Source organism: Aricia agestis, chromosome 19, assembly GCF_905147365.1.
Source record: "Aricia agestis chromosome 19, ilAriAges1.1, whole genome shotgun sequence".
Lineage (NCBI taxonomy): Eukaryota > Metazoa > Arthropoda > Insecta > Lepidoptera > Lycaenidae > Aricia > Aricia agestis.
Window position 1 is genome coordinate 1276937 of NC_056424.1, and position 19958 is coordinate 1296894.

Sequence of the window (19958 nt, forward strand, 5' to 3'; positions counted from 1 at the left end):
TAACAAAAAAAGTCACATAAACACCTGATTGTCTGAGTGTCTGATACACTGCCGAATTTCCGCGGCGGAAGTTTGGCTTCATTCCGCCTGCAATGTATTTTAAATTACCGATGACACACCATGCCGAAATTCCGTCGCGTTATATTGTATGCGTTTGACATTGCTGACGTAATCATGAAGAATTTCCGCCGCGGAAATTCGGCATAGTGTGTTTAGAGCTTAGACACTGACATGTAACTGCCGCTCACAGAATGAGTATAAATTACTGTAATTAAATGAAGATTCTGACATAAGCCTCATACATTATCCGTCAAACTCTACACTCAATCACCATTGTGTCTCTGAGGGCGGCAAGTAAGATGTTTAATGTGTCGGACGGGCATGACGAAATTCGGTCTCACTGGGTTGCATGAGTATACTAAGAGAAAGCGCTCTATGTAACGCGCACACACTTTGGCACTATAAAACAATTCCCGTGTTTGATTTAAGTTTTCATGCAAGTCATCATGGCCGAAATCAGAAATAGTGATTGCATTTAAGTATTAGTATTACTAATTTTGTCGTGGTTTTGTGGGTACATATTGCACTTGCTATTAGGCGATCGCCTGCTCGTTTGTCAACACAAAACAATTACAGCGCAATCAAGCAGTGACGTTTTACCTGGAAACGCGAGTGTAGATTAAAAATAAAGGGCACAATGGCGTGTTGTCAGCCAATACGAGCGGTAATTATCATTCGATATTCCCGCGCCGCCATCATGGGAATTCCATTTTTAAATTTTGTAATTTTTTTATCGACTTTGTCTATGGCAATGAAACTGTAATTGCTGTTTTGATTTAAGTGTTTTGTTTTTAAACGACTCCCAAAAAGAGGTCGTATTGGTTAAAGCGTGGATTTTTCTGTCTTTTTTACTGATTTTGCTATAAAATTTGCTATGAGATAAAACAAAAACCTATGCTCCTCACTAACAGAAACATCTACGTTTCCTATCCTAATCCATGTAGCTGTCAGTTTTTTTTTAAATCAGGCAAAGACATGCTTATTAAGTTATTAATAAGGTCGATGTTGCTTCAGTACTAGGTAAATAGTTCTTTGATTGTAGCGGTTTGAAACGGCTAATACAAAATTGAATAGTCCTTCAGTCCAGTAATAAAGTATTGTATACCCTGTAATCAACGTATACTAGGAACTGGCGGCCATCTTGTCGACTGGCTCTATAATTTTATTTGAATCAACTTGTGATTTATGATTTGTTTCTGTGCAATACTGTGTGTTATTATACACCAATTAGGTTTGTCACCGAATTGTATATTACTATGACAGGTTTTAAGAATTGACATTTAAATAAATGACTTTACAGCTGCTGGTTTCAACTTTTGGATATAGTAATTTGAATGTTAAAAATAATCTATAGCTGAATATATAGGACCTCCTCCTTTTTTGGAAGTCAGTTAAAAAGGCACTAAAATAAAAAAAATACAGCAAAGAACAGTCCATATTTTATTAAGTAATACAATAAACATACAACGTTGTATATTATTTATTAATGTAAGATTTTAAACATAAGGCAATATTACAATCTACATACATAATAAATTAATTATTTACTTTAATAATGGAAGTGAGATCAGCTACATACACCATAAAATAAAATAAATAGTTATTGTTAACATAATTAAGTACTTATCATTAATTAAATGTTGAACTAACTAACCTACATACGTAACAATTAATTATATAATATTACTATTAATTTCTGGCAATAATAATTATTACATTTTTATTACACCCGCCAGAAAACGTGGAAGACGCGATATTTGATTAAAATTATTAAAATTTCAAGACCAAAAAGAGCAAAGACATTTTCAAATGTTTCTAAATGTTCGCCATTTAAAAACATTGGAAATCTGGTATTCGAAATTTGAATTATCAAACATGGCGTCTGGCGCGTCGCGGCTGCGGTCTATCGGGCGATAAATTACGTGACACCCTTATCGACGATTCTCTAAATGTGGCACAAATCGAAACGTTATTATATTTTAAAGGTAAATCGAGTCCTTTGGTGCCTGGAGATGTTAGCGGGGAAATTATTATTGAAACAATTATTTTTATATAGAATTTCTTTTTATGCTTTAATCAGTGCGATGAATAAGAATTTAAGTAAGTACATAATTATTTCTTCGAATTGATGAATGTTTTCTTTTAGCAGTAAAATATGTATATTGTGCCTACTGAGAATTATAAGGAATCATTATGACTATATTGTGGATTAAAATACATCTTTCTACTTTTCTACTTTTTTATTAAAATATTACTTTTTTGTTTATGAAATTTATATTTTATGAATCTAGCTAAGTGCGAAAATAAATATCTTGTTTTATCTAAGAATTGGGTTGTATTTTGTTATTAAGTACATGACAGGACCACCAAGAGCTCTGCCTAGTCTGGGATCCATTGCAATTTGTATGGCTTACTACATAACTAAAATAAAATTGTATATTTACTTAAAACAATTTATTTAGATACTTGTGTGTAAACAAAGTTACTTTTGAAAAATAGATTGTAAAAATGTTATGTTACGTTATGTAATGGTTCAGAAATAAAGAATTGTTATTAAATACGTTACTTAGTTTATGATTTTTGATAAACTTCATAAAATAACACCGATAACTTTTTATTATCCACCATAGACGTGTTATAATGTAATGTCGAGATAAAGCGTGGTTAAAATATGATTGGTCCCATTTTGGGGTCGTCTGGGCCCATTTTAACATTTACGATTTCATACCGCATAGACATAAACCTTTTTTTACACTTTTTCAGTCAAGTATACGCTTTTAACTTTTCTTACACTACGGATCAGGTCACATATTATTTAGCACGAGACCCGTCGATGCAATACTTATTAAATTGACAGACATGCCGTTGTTCGTGGTGTGAGACTTGGTCTGCCTATTCCAAATTTGAATGGCTCATTTAAAAATGCATCGCGTTGTTGCAATTTGATCCTAACTAGCTCCTAAAACAACATTTACACCCGCTTTTCATACACCCGCAATTACATAGCGTCGGCCATAAAATATAAGCTTTGCCGTCGTTTACCACGGCATTATTTATATCGTCAATTACCGCGTATGGGCTGGTCGGCCTGTACACACCGTCTATCACAATAGGCTCCCCGTACAACCTCGTAACGATATCTTTTGCCACATTTTGAGCGAACTCCGGACTGTAATAATGATTCTTTATTACTGGCATAAAATTGTAACCCTCGTACTCCTTCACGTCGAGGACTAGCCTCGGTCTTATAATCTTTATTCTCGAGCCCCAAGCCTTTATGAATAAACCCGGAATTTCAGTTTTCACGAAGTATTCGTTCGGTTTTGTGATTTCATACTTAGCGAGACCCATGTCGCGGAATGGTATACTTATTTTACCATTAGTGAAACCTGCTCGACTCTCGTAAAATTTATCTGGCAACGTTTTGGAATACGCGTACAATTGTTTCATTATTTGGTCCAGAATTGTGGGATTACGTTCACAAACTTTGCAATCACATTTTATACATTTAAAAGGTTTTACATAATTATCCCTTAAATCGGTAAACTCTTCAGTATTATGTTGATTACCTTGCGTTGGATAAGAGTAAAGGATGTTTTGAACAGGATCATCACTTTTATGCACAGCAACGTTTTTAAATAAATTATCGTCGGATTGCACAGGACTTTGCTTTAGAGGTAAAATCTTTCCTAAAGACTGTCTAGTTGGAGGGACCGCAAAGCTTGGTTTATAATGTGTTGAGGTATCTACTTTATCTTGCAGAAAATTATAAGAACTGCCTAAAACTTTTGGAAGGGGAACATCGGTTTCGTATAGATTTGAAGTATTTTCTGTGAGACGTGGTACATTTCCATTTTGTGGACTGGATATGACAGTTTGTGCTGGGCTTAAAATGTTTTGCGGAGCCCAGGAAACTGCAGGTATTTGTGATGATGATATAGAAGATTTTTCTTTGTTATTAATTGGATTAAAAGAATTTTGTGCATCATATGGTCGATTTTGTGAAAAATAAGCTGCCTTTGTTGGTCGTTTTATGTCATACAATTCAGAAGTTTTGCTTTTGTATGTATTAAATACACTACAAGGTGTTTTGCCTTCTAGTGTATGGTATGGCATGGTATGTTTTATGTTGTTTTCAGTGTTTCCTATTCTATTGTAATTTACATTATTATATAATGGTGCAGAGTAAGCCACAGGCTTGTCTTGATGTTTTGGCTTTTGTAACTCAAAATCTACGATATTATTTTTCGCTATTGGCTGTAATGGTTGAACGGTTGTAGGCGATAGTTTGCGCGGTTTAATGTTCGGAGTGGGAGCATAAAATCTAGTAGAATATTGTGAATATGATTCAAACGGGTAAGTGGCTGAATTAATTAAATCACTGATTATGTTGTTTTCGGCATTTCCTTTCGGTTCTTTAAATATAGGCGTGTATTTTGATAGATTACTAGATGGTGTCATTTTTATAATAGGTGTTTCTGTTGGTGTCGGAATTCTGTGATTACCATCACTATCTTTCAGATATTTAAATGTAGGCGTGTTTTCATATATATTTGATCGTGTTCTAAGAGGTGGTGTTATGTTAGCACCAATATTTTTTGGATCTTCAAATGGTGTGTATTTAAATGTATTTGATCGTGTTTTAAGAGATGGTATTATGTTTTTAATAGGACTTTCTGCCGAAGTCTGAATTCTGTAGTGATCACCACTATCTTTTCGATCTTTAAATGGTGTCATTTTTACAATAGAAGTCGGAATTATGAAATTACCACCACCATCTTTTTTATCTTTAAAATATGTAGGCGTGTATTTATATGGATTTGGTTGCGTTTTAAGAGATGGAGCTATGTTTATAATAGGGGCTACTGATGAAGTTGGAATTCTGTTGTTATCACCACAATTTTTAAGATCCTCAAATGGTGTATATTTATACGGACTTGCTCGTGTTTTAAGAGATGGTGTTATGTTTATAGTAATAGCAGCAGCTGAAGTCGGAATTCTGTGGTTACCCCCACTATATTTCAAATCTTTTGATGAAGGCCTGTATTTATAATATGGAATAGATCGTGTTTTAAGAGCTGGTAATATGTTAAAATAAGGAGCTACTGCTGAAGTCGGAGGCTTACTGCTGAGGTTACCACTACCATCCTTTCGATCTTTAAATGGTGTGTATTTATATGGTGTCATGTTTATAATAGGAGTTACTCCAGAAGTTGGAATTCTAAGGTCACCACCGCCATATTTTTCATCTTTAAAATATGTAGGCGTGTATTTATATGGATTTGGTCGTGTTTTAAGAGATGGTACTTTTTTCATTATAGAAGTATTTGCTGAAGCCGAAATTCTGTGGTTAGCACTACTTATATCTTTATGATCTTTTACTGGTGTGTATTTGTATGGATTAGATCGTGTTTTAAGAAATGGTGCTATGTTTGTAACAGGAGTTTCTGATGAAACCGGAATTCCGTGGCTACCACCACTATCTACAAGATCTTCAAATGATGAGTATTTATATGGATTTGTTCGTGTTTTAAGGGATGGTGTTATGTTTATAATGGGACTTTCTGCTGAAGTCTGAATTTTGTGGTAACCACCACTATCTTTTCTATCTTTAAATGGTGTGTATTTATATGGTGTCATGTTCATAATAGGAGTTACTCCGGAAGTCGGAATTATGAAGTTGCCACCGCCATCTTTTTGATCTTTAAAATACGTAGGCGTGTATTTATATGGATTTGGTCGTATGTTAAGAGATGGTGTAATGTTTATAATAGGAGCTACTGCTGAAGTTGTAATTCTGTGGTATAAAACACCACTATCTTTAAGATCTTCAAATGGTGTGTATTTATATGGATTTGTTCGTGTTTTAAGAGATGGTGTCATGTTTATAATAGGAGCTACTGCTAAAGTCGGAGTTCTGTAGTTACCACCACTATCTTGAAGATCTTCTAATAGTGTGTATTTATATGAACTTGTTCGTGTTTTAAGAGATGGTATCATATTTATAATAGGAGCTACTGCTAAAGTTGGAGTTCTGTAGTTACCACCACTATCTTGAAGATCTTCTAATGGTGTGTATTTATATGGATTTGTTCGTGTTTTAAGAGATGGTGTCATGTTTATAATAGGAGCTACTGCTAAAGTTGGGATTCTGGGGTTACCACCACTATCTTTAAAATCTTCAAATGGTGTGTATTTATATGAATTGGGTCGTGTTTCTAGAGATGGTGCTAAATTGATAAAGGGAGCTACTGCTGAAGCCGGAATTCCGTGGGCACTACCACTATCTTTAAGATCTTCAAATGGTGCATATTTGTATGGATTTGTTCGTGTTTTATGGTCAACAGCGACATCTTTAAGATCTTCTATTGTTGCGTATTTATATGGATTTAATTTTGTTTTGAATGATGGTATTATAATTATAATAGGAGTTTCTGCCGAAGTCGGAATTCTGTGATCAACACTCTTTTTCTTCACATTTTTAAGATCTTCTAATGGTGTGTATTTATATGTATTTGATTTTGTTTTGAAAGATGGTGTTATATCTATAATAGGAGTTTCTGCTGAAGTCAGAATCCTGTTGTTAGCACTACTATCTTTCAAATATTTAAATGTAGGCGTATATTTATATGGATTTGACCATGCTTTAAGAGAAGGTATTTTGCTATAGATGTTCGTGATAGGAGTTACTGCTGAAGCCGGAATTCTGAAACCTTCACTATCTTTTAGATTTTTTAATTTGGGCGTATATTTATATGGATTTGGTTGCATTTCAAGAGATGGTGTTATATTTATAAAAGGAGCTACTGCTGAAGTCAAAATTCTGTGGTTACCACTACTATCTTTCAGATCTTCAAATAGTGTGTTAAATACACATTGTGTTGATTGTTGATTTATGTATGGATATGATTGTGTTTTAGGTTTATTTATAATAGGAGCTACTGCTGAAGTTGAAATTGTATTTAGTTTTAAAGTAGGATTCGCTTTTGTTTTGCTGTTAAATGTAGATTTTGGATATGGTTTCGGTATCCCTGATTTTTTACTAATTATAGAAGCGCTAGGGCTGTAAGAATTCATAGGTATAGGCACAGACAGTAATGAACATGGTGAATCGTTCCGTAATGTATCGTATTTATGACCGTTTGATCGACCTCTGCCTTGAATGTAAGATACAGGTTCTTTCACGAATTGATTTTTTACAATATTATTTATTTGATTTATATTGTTTTCCTGATTTTGGGATGGCCGTGACGAGTAAGGTGAATTTTGTTGCAAATTCGAAGAGCTTGGAATTGGACTCCGTGTACTTAGATTTTGCGAATACTTCGCGGGCCATATGTTGTATTTTATTCTTTCAGTGGGGGCTACGCTTGAAAATTTTACTAATGCTTTTGGCATCTCGTAATGTGAGGCGAGTGACTTTTCTGGTTCCAAATAAGATTGCAGAGGTTTGTGTAATGTAGACAATTTTGTAAAGTTTTTATGTATGGGATGTTGTGGTTGATACACGATGGGAGATACTTTTCTACTAGCGTTTTCAACATTTATTCCTTGTTGATAATCAGGTGTAAAATATATAGTTTTCCTAATTGAACTTGGGTTAATCGGTTTTTTATAATAATTTATTTTGTTGTTATTAACACACACTAATGGTTGTTTTATAGGATTAACATTTTTAGTAACTGGAGGCGTGTAATATTTAATTTGTGTTGTTGAAAAGGTTGGAAAATATTCAGGTGTTCGTAAATCATGATTTAATGTTGGAGTCCACAACTTTTCTGGATTCGAAAATCTTGTGGGTTCAAGCGCTAGGTTTGTTGGTTTTGTTTGCGAAGACGTGGTATGAGGATTTAATATTAAAGGATCATAAAACTTGGCAGTATTGCTAACACAGGGCTGTAATCCTTTTTGTTTAGATATTTTTGGGTAGTATCCATTTGTTTCATAATCAAAGGGTTTAACGTAATTAAGTTTCGGATTTTGAATTTTATAGTCATCGCCACTAGCGTAACAAGGAATATTTTTGTACCATTTAATTTGTTCAAGTGAATTTTTCATTGGTGCAAATTTAATTTGTTGTTTTGGCTCTAATGAATTATTGGATAAAGTTTGAGGTGAAATTGTCCACATGGGATTTGTAAACTCAAACGGTGGATATTTATGGATGTATGGAGTTGATGATACTGGCCCTTTATTGGCTAAGTTTGGTAGGCCCTGGCCATTTCGTTGGAAATATAAATTACCATGTAATTCTTTGATGTTTCTTTCTTGATTGAAATTTAAATTACTTTGTTGATTTGTAGCTGTAGGAGCTCTGGCTGGTTGTACATTGCGTAACATGCTCTTGAGACTATACGGATTTAAAGGAGGTATTCTATAATTTGATCCGTTTGCTTGAGAAAAGGTGACGTTTTGAAAATCTGGTTGTTGGTGTTGAGGAGGCTCAAATTCTGTTACTTTAGTTTTTGATTGTGGAGTTAGCTCATCATTTTGCTTTGATAGTTTTGGTACTTCGAGAGGTTGCGGTCTATAGGATTGTAATATTTGTGACATAGGGAAATCGTATGATTCAGTAATCCTATTTTGGCCCAATTTTGTTTCTTTATGCGACATTGGAATTGCTGGTTTTTCAAAAATATGTTGCTTGTTAATTTGGATTGGAAGATTGTGAAGGGTTTGTAACGGATAGTGGTAATATTTTTTTATCCAAGATGGAGTATGTTGACTTATATGTGTGGAAGGAGTATTCTTAATATTTTTTATTTCATCTCGATTTAAAGAAATTCTTGGAGGCACTTTTGGCACTTCTACACTTGCTAAGTAATTATTTGTATCATCTATATCAGAAAGCTTAGAAGTTTCACTAAATGCAGTATTATTACATATGGTGTTAATTTTACTCGGAAAGTATGCTGCATTCAACAAGTCCATGTTTTTTCTTTTTGGTGGTAGAAGTTCTACTCTTGGCGTAAGAGGCGTGATAAAAGGTTTCGCCTTAAATTTGGATGTTGGATTGTAATATTCAACATTCGGTGATTTGAAATACTCTTTTTCATCTAAGATTTTCAGTGGTTGAGCGAAGTTAACAGCTGGACTATTCTGAATCTCAGTATCTGGGTGATATGTGGCTGTTGAAAGTGTTGCTAGTTGTGGATTGGGCGGAATATTATTGAAATAATTTGGCACATACAAAGAAGGGTTTTTGTAGCTCGTAGAGCTTGCTAAAGGCAACTCGAGGTTTTTGAAATTTCGCTGATTATTTTGACGTGGAATGGATTCTTGTTGTGTTAATTCTTCTGAAATTTGAGGTTTATATGTTTTTGATGTTTGCGTTAAAGGAGGAAAATAACATGAGCTAGCAATCCTATTAGAAATACTTTGTTCTTCGTTGCTTTTATTTTGAGGTTCTGTAGTATGTGAAACTGCTTCTTGATGTGTTAATTCTTTTAATTTTTCTGAAAATTGAGGTTTATATGTTTTTGACGTTTGAGATAAAGGAGGAAAATGACATGGGCTAGCAATCCCATTAGAAATACTTTGTACTTTGTTGTTTTTATCTTGAGGTTCTGTAAAAAGTGAATGTTGGCTATGTGGCGTTGGGTTTCGTGACGTAAAACTTGTGGTGGTAGTAGTAGGACTATTAATATCATTTTGAATATTTAAAAATGATGGGTATCTGTTGGAGGGACAGTAATATTTTGTTGTTTTTGCATTTGGAGCATTAAAAACTTTATACTGTGGTATACCCGTTGTCGCTTTGTCTAAATCTATTATAGGATCTCTTTCTTGGTTGTCGTTACTTTTAAAGTTTTTAGTAAATAAATTCTGATTCACGTTTTGGCTTGGAAAGCCGTCAACTGGTTGATATTTTTGAACCCAAGTTGGCGCTTTTTTGTTTAAAATACTTTGATAATGCGGAATAACATTTAACTTCTTCGGGTTAAAAGTCTTTTTAAACGGTAGTTTTTGACTTTCTACGCTTGTTTTATAATTCTCAGTACTGCCTGTTTTCGGCAGTACTGAAATAATTTTAGTGGGATTATGACTGTCATAAAAAGAGGGTATTTTACTTGTCGTATACTCTACATCTAATGGTATCACATCATTCGTTTTTGGAATGGTTTGATATACTTCTTGCGAGGGTGTGACGAAAGGAGTTACTTTATTTTTATGATTTGCAACATTGTAAGGAAAATTTGGTTCTATAAAATCTTTAGCTAATAATATTGGTTTCCATTGAGTAAACTTGACGCTGGGAGTATTCTCTTTATTGGTATGGCGTGGTAAAGATTCATCATCTTTTGCACTGAAAGGCGTTTGTAACAAATGCAACTTGTCATCACATCTTGGCAAATATTTTGATTTCGATTTGGATAGACCATCCATTGAGATCTCATTTATGTTTGATTCAGGATTGTAAGTTTTATCCAGTTGAATCGGCACTAAGTTACATGGAATATTTAATGATGGAGTTGTGATTAGTTTTCTTGGTTTAATAAATATATGCTGTGGCTTCTTCGGAGAATTGAGTGTTACTATAGACGAGTCTAAAGTGATTGCTTTTGGTTTTGTTGGATTTTTATTAGTTGTTTGCATAGTCTCATACCAAGGTTTAAGGTTCACCTTTAGGGGAGAAATAAAATTGGTTGGTGAGTAGTCTTTAGGTGATACACTATGAGGTTTATTAAAGCTATATAGTGTATAATATGATACTGAAGGTATATAATCGGAGTTTATTTTCTTGTTAATGACTGGCACAGGTTTCTTATAAGCGAGCAAAGGAAGTGTTTGTAAATTTTGTTTAAAAGTATTAGAATTGAGGCCTTGAGAAGGTACAACCTTTAAATTTTGTAGGTCTTTTTGGGCATAAAAACCTGGCCGTTGTAGTGCAGTTGGAGTATGTATGTAGGTAAGGGTGCTGGGGTCAGGACTTTTCTCAGACACTATATTGTATTGATTCAGTTTTGGAATATGGCTGGACTTCAGTTCGTAAGGTATCGCTGATAGTTTTGCGATAGAAGCTTTACTTTCGTTCGTCTCTACTAAATTATACCTTTGCATGTTATAACCGGTCTCAGGCTTATACATATACGGTAAAGACGGATTTGAATTTAAACTTTCCGAATCAAAAGTTTGAGCGTATGCTGGAAATAGTCTTGGTTTCGCATAATTAAAATGTTTAATATTTTCATTAGTTGGATATGCTGAAGATTTTTTTTGAATATCAGACTTAATTGACGAATATGGTAATATTCTTGGAATTGAATAATGTGCTTCAGCTATTGATGGTGAATTCAAATATTGTTTAGGAAACAATGATTTTTCTTTTAAAAGTTTTTGGGAAGGTAAATATTCTATTTGGTTGTTTGCTAACGCAGTATCGAAAATTTCTGAACTTGTCAATTTGTATGGAAAAACCAATTGCCCGTTTTGGTCTTCTTTGTAGTTTATATTATAAGGTATATTGTCCACCGCTCTTTGATCGTCTCTTGTATTGTACATTTGTTGTAAATTTTTATTTTTACCATAGGATATATAAGTGTCAATTTTATTATTAGAGCTTGGATCGTAATTCATTTCAGGCGGTTTAAAATTTTCCTTAATGAAATTTCCCTCTAAGATTATTGCATTATTCAGGTTTTCCGCGGGGCTAGTGTTAGTAGTTTGTGTATCGACATTGTTCTTAATAATTTCAAAGTTATTGTCGTTATTGGAAGCCTTCAATTTAAATTCATTGCTTTCTAAGTGACTCGGATGCGACATAAATTCTCGCACTGGGATAGGATTATAGTATGACTCAAAATGCATATGTTGTGGGTTATCACGAATTGGACTAGGTTTCTCGCTGTAATATTTATCAATCGAATGTTTAGCTGGACTGTCGTTAATATTTAAACTGTTTTCATTATTTATTACTATATTATTTTGGTAGTTATCTTTTCCATTAAGACATCTGTTTGCAAAACAATCCACATAAGATTCCATGTCATCGTTATCTTTTAGTTTTATATTCGTAACTAGTCTATCACAGTCCTTCAAGCACTCATCTGCGTAAAATATATTATTTTTTCGAGGAATCATTATATGATTTGAATTAACACAGTTGAAGTAATTATATTTAGATAGAATTGAGTCCAATATGCGTGGAGTCGTTCTTAACAATCCGATGCTCGAATATGTATGGTTTTGAGACAAGTAAAAGTAAACAACTATAGGGCCTGTTTGTTCGCTCATAGTAAATTTTTGCATTATTTTATAGATTTCCTCGTCGTATCCAATTAAAGAAAAAGTTTTGCTTCTTGAGCTAAGTAGTACATTTTCTTTCGTGTTTTCGATAATTTGATCGCGATCATCATGACGTAAAGATTTTGCTCCATGTTTGTTATTTATTGTTTCATAGTTTCCAAAGTTTGTTATGTTTACTTTACCATATCTTGGTCCGTTGATATAGGGTAGTTGCTTGAGGCTAATGATTTTATTTGAGTTATCATAATAGAGCCGTTGCCAGGCCTTCCAGGGAGCAGAAGGTGGAACTCCGCAAAGCTAAAAAATAACAAAAGGTTTTTTAATGTTACTGAAAAAACAAATCCTCATAGTATTAATATTATGTACTTACTCAACTAAAGTTTTGTAAATATAAAATACCTGTTTGTTATTAAGATTCGTCCATATTGTTCTATATTCAAAACTGGTGCTATAATCTAGTATATCTGTAACAAAATAATTCAGAAATTGTTTTGACTTGCTTTTTACTACTTAAAAATATAATTAATCTGTTATTAAATAAAAGTTAGGTCCTAACATGAAACATTGCTGTACACCAATTTCTATTTTGCGTGTACTGGACCTATATCCTTAATTCTTTATCGTGCAAATTGTAGAACATGGTATCATTTCATATTGAATTAAAAATATATATTTTTGCAGTTTCATTTTAATTGGATCTTGTTGCAATCAATTTAAAAGTCACATCCTCGGCTGTGCAAAAAAAAAATTAAAGATGAAATTTAAAGCAATGTACAGACGCCATCTTGTAAAAAACAAATCATTAAATAAAGGATTCTTAAATATTTTTTATCAAAATTACCGTTTAGGGTTTGTAATAATAATTAATCCTGCCAACAATCGGTCGGTTTACCTGAGCTGTATCTAACAGCAAGGTAAACACACCGGTCTTGGATGTTTGATCGACGTCGGCCTGTCTCGGGAGTGTACCTTGTACGTGTTGCTTGTCATGTCATCTGTCATTGTTGTTCGTATTTAGAATATTAATAGCCCTTCGATACAGATTTGATGTTACCTACATACTGTATAGTATAAACATATTGCTGATTAATGATTTGATTTTCACAGCTGCACTGTTAAAAAACTAACAATTCAACAAAAGTCGATATTAAAATGTTTTTGAATATCACGCAAAGAGTAATGAAATAAATGGGACCCGTTCATTTGAAATTCGAATTCGCTAAGTGTACAAACAACGCATGGCAAATTGCTCGATATAATAATAAAAAGAAGAAGTAGTAAATCACATTTTTTATCTACGGCTCAAGTTTTCGAATCGTAATGGCGGAAGAAAACCAGCTGACGCCATTACCGACTTATTTATGCCCGCTTAAACGATTTTAAAAAGCTTTTAAATGGATTGAAATCCTTTTTAATGTTTATCATATTTACATTTTAATCTATACGTGTCTGGGGGAAGAAATGTACTTTATAGTTAGCCTTTTGAGAATAATGATTGTTTTTAATGTTAACATCTACGAATAATAAAAACTAAGGAATCGACAATCGTAACTCCCATACTATTACCGTTTTAAATTTGGTTTCTTTTGATCTGTCATGTAACGTCAGCCTAGTACCGCTCAAGGTCACCTAAATATTTCAAACTAGCGACCCGCCCCGGCTTCGCACGGGTATAAAATAAATTATGGCCTAAGTCACTGAAAAAATGATTAAAATCGATTCAGTAGTTTGATTTTAAATAATTTATATTAATTACTAGCCGTGGCCCGCATTGGTCGGTACTGCCGCAAAAGCTACTTACGTCCCGCAATTTTTAAATCTGTAATGTCTTCGAAAATATTCATTTTCGAAAATTAAAATCGTAATAATTATGCTGGAGACATAATCAATAATGTATTTAAAGTATTTAATTGAATAAGGATTATTGCCGTATTGGTTAAAATCGCTTCGAAAATTAGCCATTATTTGAAGTTAAAAGTAAATGACAAAAAAATATGTTATTGTGGGATATATCCATAAAAGATATACTTATACGTGGGAGAGCCATGCTTCGGCATGAATTGGCCGGCTCGACCGGAAAAATACCACATTCTCACAGAAAACCGGCGTGAAACAGCGCTTGCGCTGTGTTTCGCCGAGTGAGTGAGTTTACCGGAGGCCCAATCCCCTACCCTATTTCCTTCCCTACCCTCCCCTATTCCCTTCCCTTCCCTTCCCATCCCTGCCCTCGCCTATTACCCAATTCCCTCTTAAAAGGCCGGCAACGCACCTGCAGCTCTTCTGATGCTGCGAGTGTCCATGGGCGACGGAAGTTGCTTTCCATCAGGTGACCCGTTTGCTCGTTTGCCCCCTTATTTCATAAAAAAAAGGTAGGTACACTTTTTTGACAAGTATTGTGGAGCATGTTTTTTGACGGAGGTTTTTATTATTCGTAGGGTAACATAGAGATTTTCTTCACCTTTCCTCCAGTTTTATCATTGTTTTTGAGTTTTTCATATAATATCATTGATTGTTTTACTTTTATACCTAATTGATCAATATATTTCACTGTTTCAGATGCGTTGAGTGCTGAGAGGTAAGTGAAAACTTGATTTGCTTTAATTTTTATGTGGGTATTAAATGTAATGCATTGTCCAATCAAAGCCTCATCTATTTTGGTCCAGCAGTTGGAACCATATTTACGTTAGAAAACTTATATATTTTGATCATAATATTTACAATCTATTTCAATTCTATACAACGTAAAATGGACGTATGTATACAGCGTACAGAATATACAATTGAATGAAAAATTGTCGAAATGAAATTGCTGGCTATTCGATTACGCCGACTGTTTGTTCGATAACTGGATGAGGCGCGTTTGCGATTGCGATGTGATTACGACTGTTAAAATACTCGCACTCAGCAACGCATTGTCATGTAGGCCGAGCATGATTTTAAGATCGCTCTGCAAATGGGACATCTTTATAAGAATTAATGCTAACTTCCCGTCGCGCACGTTATATCTGGACGATATGTTAATGCAGCGTACTAGCGTAAAGGATGAACAACGCAAAACTATAAATTGAGCTATATGTATTAATGTCGTGCGCCACTGACCTCTATAATACACTGGACAGGCTATGCCGTACAAAATGACAGCTATTTTTGTGCCGATTTGAAGCGCCGCGGTGAGCGTACTGTGAACTAATTTATATAGAAAATGACAACCGCCATTTGCAAAATAGTAGTTCCAAGTACACTCAGTACTGCTTTCACATAGCAATCAGCGCCAATATGGCGACTGTCAAATAGGAATATTTTATTGATAGCGATCGCCTGTCCAGTGTATTATACAGGTCAGTGTCGTGCGCAATCTGTGGATGCCATCTTTATATTTGAGGTATTTTTATACCTCAAATATAAAGATGGCGCCCTCAAATATAAAAATATAAAGATTTACGTCAATTTTCTGACGTAAATAAAAATCCAATAATTTCGGAGCCTATTTAACGTTATCATACAAACCCTTCTGTATTTAATATTAGTTGAGATAAGTGAGGAGCAGTGGTTTTCAAACTTTTTTAGGAGTGGAAACCTTTTAAAAATGTCATTATTGACGGACCCCCCCACTTCCCAAAAAATAGAATGTTTTGTCTTTGAATGAATTATCTCCTTTCAGGTGCCTGATGACATTTCTATAAGCGATTTATGTATTGTTCGTGGAGCCCCTACGCGGAGCACACTTTGCGAAAGGCTGGTGTAAAATACTTACAAGTTATAAACCTTTTTCTGAATCTCTAATAAAAACCGCATTAAAATCCGTTCGTATCTTAAAGATCTAAATGTTATATAATGGGACGGACAGCGACTTTGTTTTATAGTACGTAGGGATAAAATCCCGGTTGTGTCCCGAATATATTTTAGTCCGGAAGAGATAAGACAGCCTAGTTTGAAACTGTTGTTAATACTTACTTTATTAGGTTTTTACGGCGGACGAGGCTTAAAAACGTGCTGTGTAAATCCACACCCCACTTACAACTTTATGTTGACTAATAAAGGCTGCACGGCTCCGTGGAATGGCTTCTGAAGTTCGTGCTTCCCTGTAAATCTCTTACCCCGGTCGCTGGGATACAAGGATTTTTTGTCTCGTGGCCAGATAATGCAGCCATCTTGTAAAATCTCAATTAATAGAGAGCAGTTGCGGCCTCAAAAATGAGGGGAAAGGTTAGGTTAGACATGAGATTTTTGGGGGATGGTCACGAATAGAAATGGTAATTGCCTAGATTTGAGAGGGGAGGCAAGGGCACTGCACAGTCTTTTCGTGCACTGTCTGCAGTCTGTCAATCTGCATCTGTCAAGACATTGACAGTGAAGACACACAGTGTGGCAGACAACATAACAATATATAGTGCGTCAAGAAAGTGAAGAAATTAAAAAGTGGCAACCTATTAAGCCAATTAAAGATGTTGCCACTTTTTAATTTCTTCACTTTCTTGACGCACTATAATTGTTATTGTCGTTACTCGTAACTATTTGTGACACAAACATGATCATGTTATCTGAGTGGCAATAGATCCTTACGACACCACCAAGTGGTAATAAAATACCTTATTTGAGGAGCTAAAAACCTGTTTATTTCTTTGTAACTTTTAGTTAGCATCCACTTAAAGCATTGACTCGATTAAAATAAAACCGATATTTTTTACTTACATAACAATATCCATATTGCGAGCTGGTTTTTGTGAAGCGATATCATAGTCGAGCTCTCGCCACATCAAGGACGATCTGAAAAAAAAAAGTTAAAAATACGACCAATATTATGGAGTTTTGATTTTTGATTCAGGCTTAAATGAGTTGGTTTAAACATCTGCCATTAAAACAATACTTTACTATTGGTTCTTTGGAGTAATAGCTGATGTTTCGGAAAAGGATAAAGACATGGAAGTGATACTAAAAGCTAACTATAAAACTACTAAAACGTCATTAAAAGGTGCACTACACTAAATCATAAAGATCTTTGCTCTTTCGAGGGTTGCCACATTTTTGGAGTCCAACATTGAAACTACCAATTTGAAGGTTAACTTATCTTTGCAAATTCATCTAAAAACTTGGACTCCAAGTATACAGGGTGTAACAAAACAAAGCGATAATGGCTTAGGGTGTGAATGAGTTCCCTAAAAAGACTTTACTGTAAAAGTAGCAGCGAAAGAGTAACTTCTTCTTTCACTTTTATATGGGTAAAATCATGAAGCTTAGGCGCTTGCTCGTACAAATTATAAAAAACTGCTTTTTCAGCTCTGCTATTTTGCCACTGATAAGGAACACAATATACAAACCCTTTAACCATAAAGCAGTGGTTCCCAATCTTTGTCAGCCTGCGGTGCACTTACAAGTCAACATTTTGTCACGGCGCCCTACTTAAGGTAGTTATTACAAAAATATACATAAATAAACACATTTAATGATTATAGGTAGGTTAAGCAAGTAAATAATAGTAAACAAATATCATTCTTCTGCCTGCTTTGTATAATTATTTATATTATAATTTTATTTTATAATAATTGTGGTTATGGATAATGATAGAGGATCGACTCACGGCGGCGGCGCCCCTCTTGCCTTTCCGCGGCGCACCAGGGCGCCGCGCTGCGGCGCATAGTTTGGGAACCCCTGCCATAAAGTATTATCACTTAGTTTTGTTACACCCTGTACATATTATATTCTGGAGATTGGAGACACATCAACCTTTCAGCGTTCCTCCTCTTTCCTTACTCTGATGCTACTTAATAGGTATTAAACTACATAATACAAGTTTCTACTTGGCTACATTGTGCTCGTCTGGAAAAAGTTATGTAACTCGCCATAAATTCAAATGACTTACGTGTTTCAGCGTCTCATCGCGACGGCGTAATGTTATTCTGAATTCTCCCGCCTTTCGTTCCGCCATCTTGAAAACGGTTTTTAAACTAATATTATTGTAATATTAATTTTTTACGCGTCCACCGTCAATTTTGTAATCTTTACAATAATATTTACTTTTAATTTCTTGTGTGTTTTCAGTTTAATTTTCACGGGGTTTTTACGCTTGGCTTTGTTTAACGTGATTTGTACTTTAAGATAATATTGTTTAATATTATTTTTGAAATACTAATTGATCAAATCTCTAGTAAAAATAATAATATTATAATCCTCGCAAATTGCCTTCTTATTAATAAATACACATTGTGTATAAAGTGTGTAACAAAAATAAGTGATAATACTTTAGGGTGTTTACGTATTTCTTGTAGAGAGTTCACTGTGAAAGTAGCAGCTCTGAAAAACGAAAAAAAATTTTCACTTTTGTATGGGCAAGGGCCCGAGCGTCACGAGTTTCCCCATACAAAATTGAAAAAAATTTTTGGTCTTTCAGCGCTGCTACTTTTACAGTGAACTCTCTACAAGGAACACGTACACACCCTAAAGTATTATCACTTATTTTTGTTACACCCTGTAGAGGTTTTTTTTTTTATTTTTATTAAATAAGGCAGCAAACGAGCAAACGGGTCACCTGATGGTAAGCAACTACCGTCGCCCATGGACACTTGCAACATCAGAAGAGCTGCAGGTGCGTTGCCGGCCTTTTAAGAGGGTATACGCTCTTTTCTTGAAGGTTTGCAGGTCGTATCGGTCCGGAAATACTGCTGGTGACAGCCCATTCCAGAGTTTTACAGTGCGCGGCAGAAAGTTACGCGAAAAACGCACTGTGGAAGACTGCCACTCATCAAGGTGATGAGGATGGTATGTTTTTCGCGTGGGACGATGGCGAAAAGTTGCAGGTGGTATGATTCCGAACAATTCCTCAGAGCACTCCCCGTGATACAACCGATAGAGGATGCAGAGTGAAGCAACATCTCGGCGTAATTCCAGGGGGTCCAAGCTGTTTGAAACACTACAGACATCACACATATTCAACTTTACTAATATATCGGAAAACAAAACATTTTATAACTGTAACGTGTTTAAATCTGTCTTTTTGAATTCAATACAAATAAAAATCACTTTAATATATAAATATAACGCATAAAAATGTCCTTAAAATCTTGTTGCCAAAAGATTTCCTAATAATTATTACTTGTGCTGTGTTTATTAAACGAAAAATAATAAAAAATGCAAGCAATTCATCAATTTTATTTTATTATTGAGCATCATGCATCCAAATACATATTATATTAATCAGAATTAATAAGATTAATCGTTCATTAAACGAAGAAAAACCCGATGAAATACCAGGAACGCATAGAGACTGTGTAGTTGAGCGTAGACTGTGTGTTGACCCATTTCGCCAGATATTGAGTTTTGTACTAATTAATAAGTGGTTTATTTCATTGCGATTTTATAATTTATCGATATTAATTATAAGTAATGAGACTGGTTAATTGAGAGTTGGTTCAGAGAGTCTAAATCGCTCTTGTTGATACAAAAGGCACAAAAGAAGAAATTATTTAACTCTGTTTCTAAATTCATTGCGATTTTATAATTCATGGATATAAGAAGAAATGAAAGTGGTCGGTTCAGAGAGTCTAACAGTAAGTGGATAAAATAGGTAAGAAAGAAAACGGAAAAATATAATTATGCAGTGATAAGGGCTAGTCGACAGAAGCGAGGGATTTGAGAAACAGGAAATGACTTTGCCT

At 34.5% G+C, this 19958-nt stretch overlaps 2 protein-coding genes across 5 annotated transcripts in view; one reads left to right on the forward strand and one right to left on the reverse strand.

Annotated features, from left to right (window-relative positions):
• LOC121736801 (igLON family member 5) overlaps nt 1–19958 on the forward strand; it is a 113429-nt gene that overhangs the window by 18190 nt on the left and 75281 nt on the right. For all 4 annotated transcript variants that reach the window (XM_042128191.1, XM_042128196.1, XM_042128194.1 and 1 more), the window contains exon 3: nt 14863–14881. The gene's annotated coding sequence lies outside the window, so the exon portion shown is untranslated. The remainder of the gene's footprint in view (nt 1–14862; nt 14882–19958) is intronic.
• Nucleotides 631–18229, reverse strand: LOC121736720. The gene is made up of 7 exons (XM_042128103.1): nt 18167–18229; nt 16999–17073; nt 12706–12770; nt 5217–12603; nt 4650–4781; nt 3130–3473; nt 631–660 (listed from the first exon to the last, which is right to left on the reverse strand). Exons 2-7 carry the CDS (start codon nt 17042–17044, stop codon nt 631–633), a joined length of 8004 nt encoding a protein of 2667 aa, XP_041984037.1. The 5' UTR covers nt 17045–17073; nt 18167–18229.

What these genes read in the sequence shown, in the direction of transcription:
- LOC121736720 (XM_042128103.1), bottom strand. Translation starts at nt 17,044, where the DNA reads ATGATATCGCTTCACAAAAACCAGCTCGCAATATGGATATTGTTAT. An exon ending in CGCAATATGGATATTGTTAT is followed by an intron (nt 12,771 to 16,998) that starts GTAAGTAAAAAA and finishes ATTTTGTTACAG; the next exon opens with ATATACTAGATTATAGCACC. An exon ending in GGCCGACCAGCCCATACGCG is followed by an intron (nt 661 to 3,129) that starts GTAATTGACGAT and finishes TCGCGTTTCCAG; the next exon opens with GTAAAACGTCACTGCTTGAT.